The sequence below is a fragment of the Marmota marmota genome, unplaced genomic scaffold (assembly GCF_001458135.2).
Source record: "Marmota marmota marmota unplaced genomic scaffold, marMar, whole genome shotgun sequence".
In the NCBI taxonomy this organism is placed as follows: Eukaryota; Metazoa; Chordata; class Mammalia; order Rodentia; family Sciuridae; genus Marmota; species Marmota marmota.
Window position 1 is genome coordinate 62,273,506 of NW_025999968.1, and position 18,409 is coordinate 62,291,914.

Here is an 18,409-nt window from a genome sequence, read left to right on the forward strand (position 1 = left end):
CCCTGCCCTGCACGGTCCCCGCCGGCCGAGCTCGCCCCCTGCCCTGCACGGTCCCCGCCCCCGGTCAGCTCCCCTCTTTCCGCAGGTGCTGTCGGGCTGCGGAGTCTATGACGGGTCGGAGATCCACGAGGCCTCAGCGTAAGTCCTCAGCGGGAACTCTCCAGCGATTTAGAAAAGCTCCTATTGTCCATACCTTTTCTTGCATTAAAAATGGCAAAAGTTGTCTTCACTTCGGTGACGTTTCACTGGCTTTTTAGTACGTATAGAAACATGGGGATCGGGCTTAGTGCACTTGGTGTTTCCTCTGCAAGGAAGCTAACTTCCGTCTGTTGGTGGGGTGCAGAAGGTAATCTTCTAGTGGCCGAGTTAGTGACTGTGGGTTTTTTGCTTTGCTGGAAAGGTAGGTAGGCAGGCAGTAGGGTGCTCAGTGCCCACAGGCAGATCCCCCACCTCACTTCTGGTTCATAGGTTAGAAAGGAACGTCATCCATTAGGAGCCCGAGGCTGTGGCTCTGCAGGGCAGCCACCCTGAGGGTGCTACCACTGTGCTAGCTTGGGCCTGGAGTTGGCCCAGACATAAGGAGCCTCTGAGGGATTGAGCTGGTGTACTAAAGGGCCCGATGCCTTTCCTAATTTGGGCATGGATAGAAAGAGCGGATGAGGCAGGAACTGGCCAGTGAATGGGGACGTCCTGGGCTATTTGGCAAGGCACTATTTGAAGCATTAAGGTGACCAGGACCAGATCCTATCTGCAGGCAATGTGTGATCTTGGGCAAGTTATTACCCTTCCTTGCCGCAGTCTGGCTGGGCACACAATCACGAGCCACCACACAGCTTGTAGATTCAAACAGCAACTCTTTATTCCCGAACTCACACCAGCCATATACAAACACGTTCTGGGGAAATTCACGTTCTCTGCCCAAATCCACGTTCTCTCCCAAATTCACGTTCTCTCCCAAATTCACTTCCACTCGGCTTCTGTCTCCCAAAATATACTCTGAATCCCGTGAGAACTCAAGGGGAACTCAGGCAGCAGGATACGCCCTATTCCCAGGAGGAATAGTCTTTAACCTTAAACCTGGAACCTAAACTGGGAACGCCCTAATCCGCCTTGGTCCTTGAGCAAGGTCACCTACATTCAATGTCACTGCAACATGGGGTACGCTGGCAAGGAAATTGTCATACCTACTTGGCTAATGGCTCCCAGCACTTCCTGCCTCAGTTTCCTCCTCTGTGTATGGGGGGGGGGCAGTCAGAGTAGCATTCTGGGCAGGATTAGGGAACCTGGACTTGTTGGTATTTGGAATTGTGGCAGACAGAGGAAAACCCTAGTCAATTCCAGTATTGCCCCCACTGTGGTCTAGTGTCCTTGGGGAGGTGGACCTGATTCTATCCTGTTCCTATGTAGCTCTGCACCTCTCCCCCACTACTCATGCAGGAAAGTTGGGGGAGATGAGGAATGGGACTTCCTAAATGGTAACCAGAGGCCCCTCATTCTTCTGTGTTGCATACCTGCTGCTGTCCCCTCTATTACAGGGCTGGGGCCTTCCAGGAAACTGAGGCAGCACAAAGACACCCCCCCCCCCACTTCCAAACCCCATTCTTGTGATCAAGTCAGAAAGATTTCAGACATGTTGCTTAGGGTAACAGGAATGAGTTTACTGCAGGGTAAGAAAAGGGAAAGGGGACACTCTCAAGGGACAGAGTGGGAAGTCTCAGAGAGGAGAGGGACAAAGTACCTCTTCTGCACTCCAGTTTTATTGGGGATCCCAGAAAAGTTTCCAGAGAGTCCCACCCAGGTCCACCTCTTGACTTTTGACTGATAGCAAGGTGACATCAGACCCTTCAAGTTCCCACTGCCTGGACAACTTAGGTCACCTTGTCCCATGCTGACCAGTTCTAATTGGATTCTTAACCATACATTCTTATAGATTTTATAGTTAGGAAGAATTATTCTTATCTCCCTCAGTTTCAGAATCTGGTCTTTGAAAAGGCTCACAAAAGACTCCCCCTTCAGGGTAACCTGGGTTTCTCCCATCAATATTATTTCAGTCCTGCATTTTTAAGGCAGGTAGTTTGCTGAGGAATTTGTGACATAGCCTGTCCACGCAGGCCAGGCAGGGCTTCAGGTAAATTGATTCTTGGAAAATAAATATGGGGCTAGGCACACACCTGTAATCTCAGTGACTGAGGAGGCTGAGGCAGGAGGATTGCGAGTTCAAAGCCAGCCTCAACTTAGTGAGGTCATAAGCAACTCAGTGAAACCTTGTCTCTAGATAAAATACAAAAGGCTGGGGATGTGGCTCAGTGGCTAAGTGCCCCTGGGTTCAATCCTGGTACCAAAAAAAAAAAAAAAAAAAGGAAGAAAGCATGTGGGGGTCTGCACAGTGGGCCCATTTTATAGAATTATTTTCTTAAACTTGTGCTCCCACCATTCTCTTCTGCTTGTCCCCTAACACTTGGAGAGTCATGTGGGCAGCCTACAGGAGGTCAGATAGGTTCTGAGTGAAGAAGGGTGCCTAGGAACCTGAATACCTCTGGGCTGCGACGCCCATCCATTCACCACCCGGCTGCCCTCTCTTGTCTGAAAGCCAGCTTCTGCAGTTGTGCTGTGGTCCACCAGGGGGAGGTGAGTTGGCACCACTGGCATTTGGGTCATTAGCAAAGTGACCCTAACTTTGCAGAGCAAATATGGTATCTCATACACTAGGAATTTTTGTCTGTCACTTAGCTGAAATCCATTTTGAAAAGCACATTGACACGAACCTTCTGGATTGGGCATGCCCCAAGCTGTGGTCTTGTGGTTCTCTCCCTGTAGGATCCTGGTGCACCTGAGCCGTGGCGGGGCTGAGGTCCAGATCTTTGCCCCCGATGTCCGTCAGATGCACGTGGTGGATCACACCAAGGGGCAGCCTTCTGAGAGTGAAAGCAGGTGTGTCCAGGAGCACCTGCTTGGCTCGGGATATTCCCCACCCGCTATGCTTTCTCGCGTGCTGCCTCTTGTGACTCCAGGTGCTCACGCCTTCCTTTCCGTACAGGTGGTGCCTCTCAGGTGCTGCTGCTGTGTTTCCTGGGAGCCCCATGTAGGACCCCTGTCGTTTCCCCCCCTGAGACCCTGGCCCCTGAAGCCTGCACCTGCCCCACAAGCCTGGGCAGGCAGTTGCTTCCTGCCGTGACTGAGCCTTGGCTGGTTCGCACCTCTGGAGTAGTGGTGCCTTCCCCGCCCTCCTTTCTCCTACCTCCCGATGAGTTTCCACTCCTGGTGGCTCCTGGCTCCAAGTCCTTGGGCAGGGCCAACCTCTGACATAAATTTAGGGCCACTGGAATTCTCTCACCTCTTCTGGGTGGCCATCCTAAGTGCTGATTGACAAGCATCAAGTCTTCACACACGAATACAGTCCGTCTGTGCTGCAAGCTGCACGCAGGACGCGTCCCATGGGTACCTGTTTTCTGTTTCTGACTGCACACTGTTCCTCTGTGTCCCTCTGTGCTCTCTCCCAGGAATGTCTTGACAGAGTCAGCCAGGATCGCCCGAGGCAAGATCTCTGACCTGGCTCAGCTCAGTGCAGCCAACCACGATGCTGCCATCTTCCCTGGAGGCTTTGGAGCTGCCAAAAATCTGTGCGTATCTGAGCTTCAGGGTCTAAGCAGCATGCACACCTGCCCTGAGCTGAAGGTCTGGCTGTGTGCCTGCCTGTGTCCAGCTCAGGGAGCCACGTTGGCCTGGGGCCCAGGTAGCATTTCAGTGAGGCGTGTCTCTTTCCCTGCATTCTCTGAGCTCTCGTGGCACCTGGTGGCTGACAGGGTGGGCTGGGGCCCTCTTCGCTAAGCTCCATGCTGGTGGATCTCGTCTGGGCAGAATCAGCCACTGAGTGCGTATTCCCTCCCGGGACCAGTTCTCTCAGAGCCTGTAGCAGGGAAAACTGGTCTCTGTAGCCCGGGAGCGAAGGGCCTTGCTTGCTCTCCTCCTGGGCTGCTGTATAGGAAGCAGCGTGGTGACTGAGGGCCTGGCATGCAGCCAGAGTCTTAGGCGGAGGTCCTCATCAGGTTCGCTAGAGGTCCTTTCTCTGTCCCTGTGCATTCGTGGAAGTCCTCCTGGGGCTGGCCTAGGTGTGTTGTAGCCTAGAGATGGCAATGCTGATTCTCCTGGGAGAGCCTTGCACAGAGCTCTGCAAGTCCCCAGGCCATTTCCCTGGTGCTATCAAGTGCCACAGTGGCCCGTGGGAGCCAGACTCCAGCTGCCTGCACCTCTGCCTGCCCCATGTCCAGCCCTCTGGTGCCGGGCCGCCCGGCCCTCGCCTGCTGATCTCTTGGTGCCCCTCGTGCCGCCCCGCCCACCTGGCTGCCCTTCCCCGTGTGTCCTCCCCCCGCATGTGGCATTCACATCTAGGTCGCAGGCATGAGGCTTTCCTGACCCACGCTTCCAGCAGGAGTCATTGGAATGTTGGAAAGCCGACTTCCCTCCTCTGCCTTGGCCTCCGCTGAACCAGCTCCTGAGGCCCTAAGACTCTGTGCGGGAGGAGTGGCCTCACCCGGGTGCTGCGGCCAGCTGCCTTGAGGCCGGGTGCCCGCTGATTGTCCTTTTCCCAGTGTGGTTGATGGCAAGTTGACATTTATTCTGCCGGCAACGACACGGCAACCTGTTGGCCACTCACCTTCTGGGCGCCCTGGACCCACAAGGGAGGGACAGGCCCTTTGGGCCTTCCTGATACAGAAACTCAGCTCCTGGGGTCTTCCCACTCCCACCCCTGCTGCAGCACCCACACCGTTCTCCCTCGAGGAACTGTCCTGCCTCACATGCACTCCCTGTCCCCAAACCGGGGGGCTGGTGAGTGCCCCCTGGGCAGGCAGCAGGCACGTGCCTTTCCTGGGTTCCCATGTCCTTTGGTCTTGGGGACACAGCAGGGTGTGCGCATCGTCAGCTGGGTTTCCGCTTCCTACGGGACCAGTGTTCCCCTGAAAGACGGAAGAGTTCACGTGACCGTACCCCTGCCCATCAGCACCTTGCCCCATGGGTGAGAGGCCAGTGGTAGGGTTTGTTCATGCCTCCTGTGTGGCTTGCTGGTGTCCCCTGTGTTAACTTAGAAGTAGACTCTTGGGGCAGTCCTTGGTATTTGAGGACCGTGGGTCTCCGTCACACTGTTTGTCTGGGCTCGCAGTCTGCTCTGGGAGACGCTGCGGTCTTTCTGATTGCCATTCTGTTCTTTGTGACCTTGTCAGGAGAAAGGTAGGCCGTCCATAGAATGGCTGCCGCTGGGCCTGCAGGGCAGGGTCCCGCAGTGACAGAGGCTTGGTGGGGAGCCAGTCCCCCTCCCCCTCCTGACCTCAGGCCCTCTCTGGCCACCACTGCCAGCGCCCTGTTTACATGGGAAGGTCCAAAGGTAGCCGGACAGGAGCATCTGAAGCCTGCTCTGTGCTTGTGTTCCCACTGGCCCATGGTCTAGCTCAGAGCTGGTTTGTAAGCTGTCCAGCGCAGCCCTGCTTTGGAGGATAGGTTGTCCCTTCTGGTGGTCACTAGGTGTTTCTAGTTGTTTGTTTTTAGTGGTGTTTGGAGTTACAGTTAACGTGCACACATTTAAAGGGTGAATTTGGCAAGTTCAGCACACTTACGTACCCTCTGGAATAGTTGCTGCGACAGGACACTGAGTGTCCCTCACCACCAGAAGAGTGAGGACCTCGAGTGGGAGGAGAACACAGAGCAGGCCGAGATTCTGGAGGCAGAGCGTGGAGAGGGCGCAGGGGCACGTGCGCTTGTGAGTGTGAAAGGTTCTGCCAGCTGCACACCCCCCAGTGCAGAGGCCTCCCCAGTGGCCTGCTCTCAAAGGCAGGAAAGCGGACATTTGTCAAATGTCGTTTCAGTCCTTTTTGGTGAAGCAAGCATCTCTTGCTGTTTTTAGGCTAGTTACAGTTCTCCTGGAACTTTTCGGGGCTTGTGCCTGGACCCTGGAGCGGGGTGTAGTCGCAGACTGGCTCTGTCCATGCCTGGCGGCCTCCCAGCGGCCTCTTGCCTTCCTGCTGCTCTGTGGGAAGCAGGAGTGTGCCTGTGGCTGCGTGGGCGTGGGCAGCCGTGCACCCTCACATCCACACACGCTGCTTGCTTGGGTTGCTAGTGGGCTGAGGTGGCCCTGGGGGTGGGGTCGCACCTGGAGTGTGGCTGCGTGGCCACACCACGCCACGGCCTGCCACGCCACACTGAGAAGGCCCTCTCCTCTGGCAGGAGCACGTTCGCTGTCGACGGGAAGGATTGCAGAGTCAACCAGGACGTGGAGCGGGTCCTGAAGGAGTTCCACGGAGCTGGGAAGCCCATTGGGTAGGTACACCTGCGGCTGGGCAGCCTCCGCTGGAGCCGCCCCCCTGAGCCACATGGGCTCCAAAACCACTCACTCTGTGGTCCTCAGGAGTCCATTTCTTTTGAGAACTGACCAGGAAGGAGGGGCTCCTCCCCTCTGGTGGGGACTTTCAGAATTATCCTGGCTGCAGCAGTGTCCCTGTCCTCCTGACCTCCTGTCCTCCATCAGAGCAGCCCCTGAGCCTGTGCAAGCTCACCCCCCACTCTTTCACTGGTGCGGTCACAGCTCTGTCAAGGGCCAAGTCACAGTGGCCGGGCAGTGCTGCGAGCCTCCCTCAGGAAATCCCACGCAGCCGAGGCTCAGTGTCCCACGTGACCTCGTCCCCGTGCAGCCCACAGCTGCCACTGCACTTGCTGCTCAGTCCTCCAGCCCTGTCGCAGCTCATTCCCAGGCTGGAGGCGGTGCAGTGTGGCAGGTGGCTCTGCCCTGGAGACGGCCCCTGGGCTGGGCACCCCTGAGGAGCAGAGCAAGCCCAGGTGCACTGTGGGAGGCGTGGTCAAGGTGCGGGCTGCGCGGGGACCCCAGCACTGCGGCAGTCTACCCAGGGCCTGGGGTTTCCCTGCGTTGGCTGACTGGGGTCAGAGCTCTTGCTGGAGAGCAGAGCAGGTCCCCTAGGGCAGGCACTGGTGCCTTAACCGGGCCTGTCCTTGGCACCTGGCCACCACAGGAAGACTGTAGGCTCTGCTCTGGGGGTGGATGGGGCTGTCACAGCCCCTGGCCTTCTGCGCCTGGGGCCCTCTGACGCACGCCAGCTGGGCTCTGCACACTGAAGGTCACAGCACAGGTCAGAGCTCAAGCAAGACTGCCAGCAGAACCTGATGTGTCCCCACACTAGCCATGCCCCCAGACAGGGTCTGGTTTGAGCAGTGGGTACAGATGTGTTCCCTGTTGATGGGTGAAGTGGCCTCGTCCATTTTCTCAGTCAGAGGACGTCTGTGTTCCTGTACGCCAGGGTTCTGGGTGTCACGGGCTCTGGGCGGCTGGCAGCCACTTGGCTTGGGGGAGCTTGGCCTCCCTGTGCCCCTTGGTCCTCACGGGCTGGCTCTCCCAGGACTGTCCAGGGGTCTTTTGGCTCATGGAGAGCCCCGGGTCACCTGGTGCCACCACCTGCAAGGCACCAGTTTGTGGGGTGTGGACAGTGCCCCAGCTCCACAGAGTCCCTGTGCTCACGGGGGGGGGGGCTTTCTCTTTTCAGCCTGTGCTGTATCGCGCCTGTCCTTGCGGCCAAAGTGCTCAGAGGTGTTGAAGTCACCGTGGGCCATGAGCAGGAAGAGGGTGGCAAGTGGCCTTACGCAGGGACTGCCGAGGCCATCAAGGCCCTGGGTGCCAAGCACTGTGTGAAGGGTGTGACCATATCCTTTCTGGTGGCTATGGCCTCTGTGGTGACATGGCGCACATGGGACACTCTCTTTTGGCCCTTCAGGGTCCCCTGGCAGAGGGCCTCATCCCCAAGAACTGTACTTGCTGGTTTTGCTGTGGATGTCCTTGGCCAGGAGGGCAAGCCTAATGCCATGTGTTTGGAGGATGGGCCTGCATTGGCCAGGGAGGTCCGTGTGTCCATGCCCACTGCCCACCTGCTGAGTGGTCAGTGAGCGTCCCCTGAATGGCAGCGTCCCCTGGGTCGCCTGGTCTGTGGTCCTGAGCATGGTGTGGGGAGGTGCCCGTGGGGACCTTGGGGGCCCAGGCACCACCCGGCGGTCAGGAGGGCTGGAGCCTGGAGAGCCTCGGTCCCGGGTGGAGCGCGTTGGAGTGGTGCCTCTGGAAGGGGCTCTCTGCTCCCTGGGCTCCCGAGCTTCCCTTGTCCTCTTGGACACGGGAGCTGGAAACCAGTCTTCCACCTGACTGAGGGGCCCAGTGGCCAGCAGGGGCCCCGAGGCAGGGAGGGCACCTGGGGAGAGAGTCTGTGCCCGCCGCGGCCCGCCGCCGCCTCTGGTTTTGCTGGGTGATGATTTTTCCTTAACTTCAGCGCACGAAGCTCACGTGGACCAGAAAAACAAGGTGGTCACGACCCCAGCCTTCATGTGTGAGACCGCCCTCCACCACATCCACGACGGGATCGGGGCCATGGTGAAGAAGGTGCTGGAACTCACAGGGAAATGACAGCTCCTGCGCCTGACCGCCCCCATCTGCCGCGGAGCCGTCTGCCACCCGTGACCAGCTGGGCACAGGGCCAGAGCTGCTTTTCTGTTTGACTTCATGTTTTCTGCTTGAGCAGGGAGCTCTGCTGTGGGACAGGGGTCTGGCCTGAGGCTCCTCGCTGCAGGAGGGTGGCCAGCCACACCTTGACAGGGCAGCTGAGCATTCCTTGTCCACCCCTGAGGAGCAAGCAGTCGCCACTTCCCCCAGCAACTGTCCCTGTCCAGGAGAGACCCTGAGGGAAATACCACGCTGCGATCTGGGTTTGATGATTTGGGATGCTTGGGTTTGGAAGAAAACCAGTTGTTATGTTACCTGTCTGATAATCAGGAGACCAGAAGTGCACGTTGAAGGGTAGAGACCCTCTGGTCTCAAGTGGACACTGATCAGGGGAGGGACTTTCTGTAGCAGGCAGTCCTTTAGCTGCAGCATGGCTCCTGTCCAAACTGGAAACTCCTGACAGGGACGTCTGGGCCTTCTGGAATTGGTGAATGGGCTGTATCCATGAGGTTTCTTGAATCAGCCTCAGTTCTCTTAATTTGGGGGGTAGGGGGAAATTGCTGTCACTCGGCCTCCCTCTGTGACCGGGTGGGTGGACTGTGGATTCCCGGGTGGCAGAAGCTCACAGGTGTGTGGAGGGGGGAATAAAGGCTGCTTGTGTGCTGGTGTCCTTCGGGTGACTTTGGTTGGGGAGGGGCTCTCTCAGCTGGAGTCCCAGCCTTTGCACACTTCACCTGGACGTCCTTCTGCTCTGTGGGCCTGAACAGACGGGCCCGCGGGGGCAGTGGCTGCAGCCTGGGCTTGGTTGGTAGAGCCCTGTTTGTTCATGTGTGCAGGGAGCACTAGCCAGACCCGGCCGTGGGCCCTGTGCAGAGCAAGACGGGGCCCTGGTTGTGCAGTGTCTGCATACCCCCAGCCCCCCTCCCACCACAGTGCCTCTGGCCCTGGCCAGGCCCTGCAGAGCTGAGGGGAGGGGCCCTGCAGCTCCCTACGCTGCAAAAACAGTTTCAGGTTCTTCTCCATGGGACCGTGATTCTTGGTGGCCTGTCTTTCCACCAGTGCTGAGCCTCGGGTGGCAGCAGGTTGGTCCTTGTGTCAGGCAGCCAAGGAGCCTTCCTGGGCTATCCAGAGTCAGGAGGCCAGGCTCCCGTCCTCCTGAGCGTGTGTGCTGAACCTACACAGGTGTACACGTGTTCACACGTGGCATCTGGAGAAGCGCACAGATTACGCACGTGCTCACTGGTCTCCAGAGTGGCAGTGCCAACCCTGAGTCCCCTGTGCATCCTGCCAGCCGCCGTCCACATGAGGATGGCTCCTTTCATTTAGCCCTGGGTGTGAGCACCTCGTCCATATCCCACTTGCTCAGGGAGTGGCCGCTTCCCGTGTGGCACTGCAGTGGTGGGCATGACACTGCCCACCTGCGCAGGCTCCAGAATGTGTGGCTCTGCGCAATGACGTGGCAATGTAGGTTCATCCATCAACAGACGGACCATTGATGGGACAGCAGTAGTGGAGAAGCTGTGTGGCCTTTGGTGGCCACCCAAGGGCAGTTAACCACTGAGGGAAGTGAGGACTTGGGAGAGGCCCCCAGACACTGAGCAGGCCCTGTGGACAGATGTTACTGTCCGTCTGTGCTCAGGTGTGCAGCTGGCTGTCCAGTCCAGAGTGCCCAAGTGCACATTCTCTGACCTCAGGCTGAAGTGGCCACACCCACCTGGCAAGTGTGTCCAGAGCACACTGCAGTCACCATGTCTCCTGGTGTAGCCAGGCTCCTGTGCCCTGCACTGTCCCTGCTCACGGAGTTCCTGGGGGGCTGGGGCCGAGGGGAACGCAGGTCCAGGCAGGACAGCACTAGGACCCCACTGTAGAGGTGGTCTGAATTGTGGGGAGCCCAGGGCGGGGCTGCGCCAGAACAGAACTGAGGCCTCAGCCAGCGACTTGTTGGACAGTACTCGAGGCCCTGCTGCGTTCACTCTTCTAGGTGACAGTACTACCCCTCAGGGCTGGGCACCCATGGGCAGGGGTGAGCCTGTGGATGAACTGGGAACAGGTCAGGACAGGGAGCAGGCCTCGTGGAGGAGGGAGCCAGCCGGGAAGTTGGGGCAGCTTGCCTGGAGCCAGGCCTGCACTGCCCTGGAGGGGCTGTGCTGTGGGCCTCCACACCAGGGGGCCTGCAGAGCCCTCTTGGCTGGGCCCCACTCCCAGGTCGATGGAGGGAGGTGGGGGAAGGTACACCAACCCCACAGCTTCCCCCACTACCGCCGTCCCCCCAGGGGGTCCATCTATTGGTGGGTGAGCCTACATTGCCATGTCATCGCCCAGAGCCACATGTTCTGGGGCCTGGACAAGAGTGCAATGTCATGTCCACCTCTGCAGTGCCACACGGAATGGCTTTACTGCCCCAGAAATCCTCTGCACCCACCTCGACCCCTGCCAACAGCTGGACCTTGTCCAGAAGGTCAGCGCTCTCATTCCTACCTGCCTAGTCTTTGCGGACTGGCTTTTCCGTATGCTCGTGGCTGACAGCTCACTCTTATTTGCTAGTGCACTCTGCTCCGCTGCCTGGACGCACACATCTAAGGACACTTCGCACTCACCTTCAGCCGTCAGGAGGTGAACTGGGTTTTTCTGTGGAGTGAGTGGTCAGCTCCTGTGGGTGAATGGAAGGAATGCAGGGTGCTGGCTTCTCATTGTAATCCACAGGTGTAGATTGGGCTATGCTGTCTTTAAATTTAGATTCTCGCCCAATGCTAAAACTAAATATTCAAGGACATGAATTTAATGGGCTACTGGACACAAGTGCTGACCTTAGCATCATATCTCGTCAAGAATGGCCAAAACATTGGCCGTTACAACAAGCCACTCAAACGCTTTGAGGCCTAGGAGTGGCAACTAATCCCCATAGAAGTGCGATGGTATTAGATTAGAAGGATCCTGAAGAATGTGAAGGAACTATACAGCCATATGTATTGGATCATCTTCCTATAAATTTATGGGGACGAGATGTCCTAGATCAATTAGGTTTGACATTAACAAATAACATCAATCCTAACACCCTCACTACTAGGGCTAGACAAGGTTTTAGGAAAGAAAAAAGATTAAGAAAATAAGAACAAGGTATAGCAGCACCAATTCAAATAGATCAAGGAATAAATAGACATGGATAGGGTTTACAAAAAGGGCCACTGAGACAACAAAAATTACTTGGAAATCAGAAAGACCAGTATGGGTTCCTCAGTGGCCCCTGACTAAAGAAAAGATACAAGCAGCCCATGACCTGGTCAAACAACAATTAGCAGAGGGACATATACAACCTTCCGTATCTCCCCATAATACTCCCATTTTTGTCATTAAAAAGAAATCTGGTAAATGGAGATTATTGCAAGATTTAAGAGCCATTAATAATGAGATGGTTATTATGGGACCTGCTCAATCAGGGAATCCCCAATTGTCTGGTTTGCCAAAAACCTGGTATGTTTTAGCTATAGATATTAAAGATTGGTTTTTTTTCAATTCCAATTCATCCTGAGGATAGTCCAGGTTTTGCATTTACTATCCCTGCACTGAATCATGAAGGTCCTGATCAGAGATATGAATGGAAAGTACATCCTCAAGGGATGGCTAACAGCCCAACTATGTGTCAAATTTATGTTAACAAAGCAATCCAGCCACTTAGAAATCAAAATCCTGAACTACAAATATTTCACTATATGGATGATGTATTATTAGCACACAAAGATAAAAACACATTGCTAGAATGTTATGCCACACTTACAAACTTATTAAAAAATTATAATCTAGAGATAGCAATAGATAAAGTACAATTAAATTTTCCAATTAATTATTTAGGAGTTCTATTATCCTCAACCATGGTCCGTCCACCAAAAATTCAAATACGAGTAGATCAACTCAAATCACTTAATGACTTTCAAAAGTTATTAGGAGACATAAATTGGATAAGGCCTTATTTAGGTATACCAACAGGAGAGTTGGGACCTTTATTTGATATCCTAAAAGGTCCATCAGATCCAAATTCACCCCGAATGTTAACGCCTGAAGCAAGAAAGGCATTAAAAATCATTGAAACATATATGGAAAATATGCATTTGGATAGAATTGATATAAGTTTGCCTTTATTATTTATTGTACTACCAACAAAAAATATTCCTACAGGAGTATTTTGGCAAGAAGGTCCATTATTATGGATACATTTATCTTATTCTCCTAACACTATTCTTACTAGGTATCCTGAGGCTGTAGGACAATTAATACTCAAAGGAATAAAAGCAGCAAAGGGAGTGTTTGGAATTTCTCCCAATAAAATTATTACTCCATATACTATGAATCAAATTGATGAGTTAGCTAATGAGTTAAATACTTGGGCAATAATCATGTGCAAATCTAATGTTTCATTTGATAACCACTTACCATCTAATCCTTTATTGTCTTTTTGGTCATTGCATCCTGTAATTTTTCCAAAAATGACAAGAAAAACACCTATCATGAATGCTCCAAATATATTCACTGATGGGTCAAATAATGGTACAGCAGCAGTAGTTACCCCTGATCAAACTTTTACATTTTTAGTACCCAAACAATCAGCTCAAAAGGTAGAGCTTAATGCAGTTTTACAAGCTTTTGTGATGTTTAAAGATTCTGTATTTAATTTATTTTCTGATAGTCAGTATGTAGTTAATGCTATAGTATCTCTTGAAGATGCTGGTAGGATTTCCCCTTCTTCTACTGTTTTCTCTTTGCTTTCCACTATACAAAGTCTAATCTGGGACAGAAAAGATCCATTCTTTATAGGACATATCAGGGCACATACAGGATTGCCTGGAGCCCTTAGTTTGGGCAATGATTTAGCAGATAAAACTACACATGACATACATATTTTCTCTACACTAGAAGAAGCTATAAATTTTCATAAAAAGTTCCATGTCAATGCTAATACTTTACAAAAGCGTTTTAAAATAACTAAGGAACAAGCTAGACAAATAATAAAACAATGTCAAAATTGTGTGACCTTTTTACCACAAGTTAATCTTGGAGTCAATCCTAGAGGATTGATACCTAACCATATTTGGCAGATGGACGTCACACACTTGCCAGAATTTGGAAAATTAAAATATTTGCATGTTACAGTTGATACTTCTTCTGGATTTTTGATGGGCTCCCTTCATGCCGGAGAAAAAACTAAAGATGTTATAGCTCATTGCTTACAAAATTTTGCCACTGTGGGTGTTCCAAAACAGTTAAAAACAGATAATGCCCCTGGTTATACTTCTACCTCTTTTAAACAATTTTGCTCAACATTTGGCATTACTCATATAACAGGAATCCCATACAATCCACAGGGACAAGGCATAGTTGAAAGAGCTCATCAAACTATTAAAATGTACTTATTAAAGCAAAAAGAGGGAATTGGAAAGGGGTATATATCCCCCAAAGATAAACTTAAAATAACACTTTTTACTCTAAACTTTTTAAATTTGGATTCATCAGGACTTAGTGCTGTGGAAAGGCATATGTGTCCAAAAAATGTACATAAGCCCAAGGTACTTTGGAAGGATATTCTAACAGGACAATGGAAAGGTCCTGACCCAGTGATTGTCTGGATTCGGGGATCTGTTTGTGTGTTTCCACAGGGAGTACAGCAACTGATTTGGATTCCAGAGAGACTAACCAAAGCGATTTCTACAGACCAAACAGAAGATGATTTGACTCAAATCCATAACAGCTGATATCCAGAGCTCCAGCTTGGCTATTCTTACATCTGCGACAGTGATTAACCAGGATGCTCTTTTCAATATCTATTTTATTATTGCTTTTTCCCACATCATAAAGTTCTAATTTATTTTTTGAGCTCATTCAGACCTAAGTTAATGTTTTTCTGATCAGTTTTATTTTTTGACTGTGGAGTTTTTATAAACATTGCAATGGAGATTTCACCTGTGTAAAGCTACAAGGCCTTTACTATTGTCTTATGTGTTGTACTATTGTTTTATGTGTTGTACGTTTGTGTGCACACTTCTCTTTTGTGTTGTATGTCTGTATGTGCATTTGTCCATATATCATATATGAGGAGCACTCATGAAAAAATGGATCTGAATTTTTTTTTATTCACGTGATTTTAATGGCTTAATTTAAATTGAGTAAACAGCTTTTGAGAATTGTTTTAAAATGTGTACAAATAAGGAGGTTAACAGATCTGTTTGTTTACTCTCACCTTTCCTTTTCATTATATTTAATAATTCTGTTCAAAATAATGTAAATTGTTCAGAAAATTGTTTTCTTAGTACCTGTTGGAATGTTACGTAATTTTTTTAGCCATCATTGCCAGAATTCCTATCTTCATCCAAGTGCCGGTGAAGACAAAGATGAAACCAAACTACAGCTTCTTCGATAGTTATCACAACAAACTGTATAAACTGATGCATCAATGGATAATAACTCAACAAGTAATGCTCAATCAAGGAGTCGATTTACTTTGGGAGGAAATGGACATATTGATAGACCCCTCCGCTTTGAACTGCTTGCAGAACTTGCCTGGACTATGTATCACTTGTATGCATCGTGAACTATCTGTTGGTGCAGCGAATTGTGGTAGTGCTGGCGTATCTTTGCTGATGGTGTCACCGGTGATACAATTTTTCCAAAGGAGCCGTCAATTGGCTTGGTGTCATGGCATTTCTGTATCCTCCTCCCTTCTGCTAGTGATGGTCTAAAATTTGGGGGCCAACAGAGGTGAGGCAAAGAACCTCACCCCCCCCACTGGCACCAAGGCCAAATTTGGGGGCCAACAGAGGTGAGGCAAGAACCTCACCCCCCCACTGGTGCATAGGCCTATCCACAAGTATGGCTGTATGCTGGACCGGTAGTCAGTGATGGGTATGATCCAATGGCAGTGGTACCAACCTAAGACAGGAGGCTGACGCCTAGAGGTCAGCTCATCCGATGATGGATAAGGACCATATGTTGAATTGGACAGCCTAACAGGCACGGTCCCTAAGCCACATGCTTGTTGCTTAATTAAACAGAAGGGGGAGATGCTGAGAGCCATAGCCGAGTCGGAATGATGTATGGCATTTTTGGTTGAAAGGTGACGCCAGCCAGCCATGGAGATGATATGATTATGTTAAGATCTGCATTCAAGTGGATATTAGACCCCTGCTGTCCACCTTGGCCTGCTACTTTGGAGCTCCCAAAGAGTTCCCATTGGTTGGGAAAGTGCAGTAGGAGGGAATTCTGGAGGAGGGATTTCCTGTTGGGGTAGTGTGGCCCGGGAGAACGCCGCATGTGTGGGTCGGCATATTTCCTGGGAGTGTGTGTGGCATTGGCGGGAGTTTCAGAAATAAAGTTTGTTCCTGTTTGAGTGGCTCGTGATTTTGTGCCCAGCCAGACTGCGGCAGGTAAGCGGATGGAACTAGAGAACATCATGGTAAGTGAAATAAGCCAATCCCCCAAACCAAAAGCTGAATGTTTTCTCTGATAAGCAGATGCTGATGCACAGTGGGGCAGGGGGAGAGGGTAGGGAAGAGTGAAGGAACTTTGGCTTGTGCAGAGGCGAGGGAGGGGAGGGGTGGCAGTGGGGATGGGAAGGACCATAGAATGAGACAGACATTGTTACCCTACGTACCTGTGTGAGTGCACTACTGGAGTGACTCTGACCATGCACAGCCAGAGGACAGAGAAGATGTGCTCCTTTGTGTACAGTGTGTCAAAATGCATTCTACTGTTTGAAAAAAGTAAAAACACAACATAGGATATTAGCAATGAAGGAGAAATCATATATTAATCTTAGGCACTTCAAAAAAAAACAAACCAAGAATGATGTAGTTGTCGGTGTTTTGTAGGTATTCTCTATCCCACTGAGGAAGGTCTCCCTCTGTTAGTTTCCTGAGCAGGAGTGTGTGTGAACTCTTTCTCGGGTTTCATGGATGGTAGTGGGGTTTGGCAGATGGGTTTTCTGATGTGTTGATGTGATCGTGTGCTCTTCCACCTGTTGATGTGATGGGCTACATTAATTGATTTTCACACGCTGTACCAGCTTTTCCTGGGACAGACCCGTTTGGATTTGGTGTGTAACTATTTCTAGATGTTATTAGGTTGGATTTGCTGGTATTTTCTCAAGGAGGTTCTCCTCTGTGCTCGTGGGGATGCTGGTCTGTAGTCTCCTTTTCTTGGACTTCTGTGTCTGGTTACAGTAATGCTGGCCTCGCAGCATGGATTCGGATGTGTTCCTTCTGCTCTGACCTCGGGCGGCGACCGTGGAGAGCTGCTGTTGGGCTCGCAGTGACCCGCCCGGTGCTTTCCACTGAAGGCCGTCTGTGGCTGAGGTTCGTGGGTGTCGCCTGCTGTCTCTGGGAGCTGGTCCCTTCCCTTCGTCGGGGCAGCTGGGATCCCAAGGCTGTGCTTCTGGCCACACCCATTTGTGATGTTCTCGTGTCTTGTCTTCCGTGTCTTCTGCAGTTAGCTGAGGCTCATCCATTTCACTGATCCTTTCAAAGAACTGAGTTCTGTGTTGAGTGCCTGTGTTCAGTTTTATTAATTTCTCTCCCCGTCCGTCATCTGTCCTCTCTCTGTGGGTTTAACTGGCTCTTCTTTCCCGAGCTGCCTGCCGTGGAAGCTCAGGTTGGCCTCTGTCACGCACGGTTCCTGCTGTCAGTCTCCCCTGGCCGCTGTTCTCACCGCATCTTGCTGCGGGTTGAGTCAGCGCCTTCTCTGGTCTGAGTGGGGGTGTCCAGCTTTCTGTTGTTGATTCCGGGTCTGTTCCATTTGGTCGTCTGAGAGCAGGCCTGTGTGACTTCTGTTCCCTTGCACCTAAGGTGTGTCTGTGGGCACTCAAGAGTGGGCTCTGCCCTCGTGGGATGGGGCAGCTGTAGCTGTCCATCGTACCCAGGGGACCCATCCTGCCGCTGGGCTGGATGTCCTGACCCATCCTGCCTGTGGGTCTTGGGTTGCTGAGAGCTGTTGCTGTCCCAGCGACCATGGAGCCGCCTCTGGTGTCCTTTGTCACCAGGCAGTGCCCTCCTTGTCCCTGACCAGCTTCCTTGCCCAAGTCTGCTGCCTGGAGCCATTCCGGCCTCCCCCTTTCTCCTGATGACTGTGTAGGATCTCTCTCTATCGCTTTATTTTATTCTGTTTTATTTTTTTGTACCAGGGATTGAACCCAAGGGCACCCTACCACTGAGCCACATCACCAGCCTTTTTTCCTAAGACAGGGTCTTGCTAAATTGCTGAGGCTGGCTTTGAACTTGTGATCTCCTGCCTCAGCCTCTGAGCCACCACACCCAGCCCATCTCTATTTTTAACTCTGCATTGCCTTCATATTTAACGTGGGGTCCTTGTAAGCACATATAATTGGATCTGGTTTTTGATCCACTCTGGTGCCTTCGTCATTTGGTGCCTTTAGACCTGGACGTTTCCGTGTTTCTGAGCGAGTTGGGTTGATGTCCACTGCCTCTGTGTCTTCTCGTGGGTCTTTGTGCCTGACGTCCCCTCTTCCCTGACCGCTGCGGGTCTGTTTGTGTCTTCAGGCGAGGACGAGGCAGGCCAGCTCGCGGTGAGCACGCCCGGCCCTTGGTTCTGTTTCCCTCCTTTTGTGGCATATCAGTTGCACCACTTTTACTTATTTTTTAACTTTTTTTTAAGTTTGCCCTAGGATTTGCACACACATTTGCCCACTTTCAAATAACACTGCCACTCAGGGGTGGCGTCAGTAACTGTCAGTAATCATGCACTCCCGGGCCCCTCCGGCCCCTGGCGTGCCGCGCCCAGGGCGCTCCTGTGCGCACAGGTACGCAGGGCAGGTGTGCCCAGGGCGCTCCTGTGGGCACAGGCACACAGGGCAGGTGTGCTCAGACTCAGTGCTGCCTGCCCTGGCTGCGAACCGGCGACTCGGGGGAGGGGAGTGCCGCCCGC

The 18,409-nt window shown here is 52.3% G+C and overlaps 1 protein-coding gene across 2 annotated transcripts; it reads left to right on the plus strand.

Moving 5' to 3' along the window:
• Positions 1-77: 77 nt before the first annotated feature.
• On the plus strand, positions 78-9,153 carry Gatd3 (glutamine amidotransferase class 1 domain containing 3). Of its 2 annotated transcripts, none has more exons than XM_015478362.2 (6): positions 78-138; positions 2,818-2,931; positions 3,501-3,620; positions 6,217-6,309; positions 7,545-7,701; positions 8,321-9,153. In XM_015478362.2, exons 2-6 carry the CDS (start codon positions 2,882-2,884, stop codon positions 8,447-8,449), a joined length of 549 nt encoding a protein of 182 aa, XP_015333848.2. In that variant the 5' UTR covers positions 78-138; positions 2,818-2,881; the 3' UTR covers positions 8,450-9,153. The 2 variants fall into 2 exon arrangements, with proteins under 2 accessions (XP_015333848.2, XP_048659728.1); XM_048803771.1 differs by lacking the exon at positions 78-138 and adding an exon at positions 2,423-2,628.
• Positions 9,154-18,409: the final 9,256 nt, after the last annotated feature.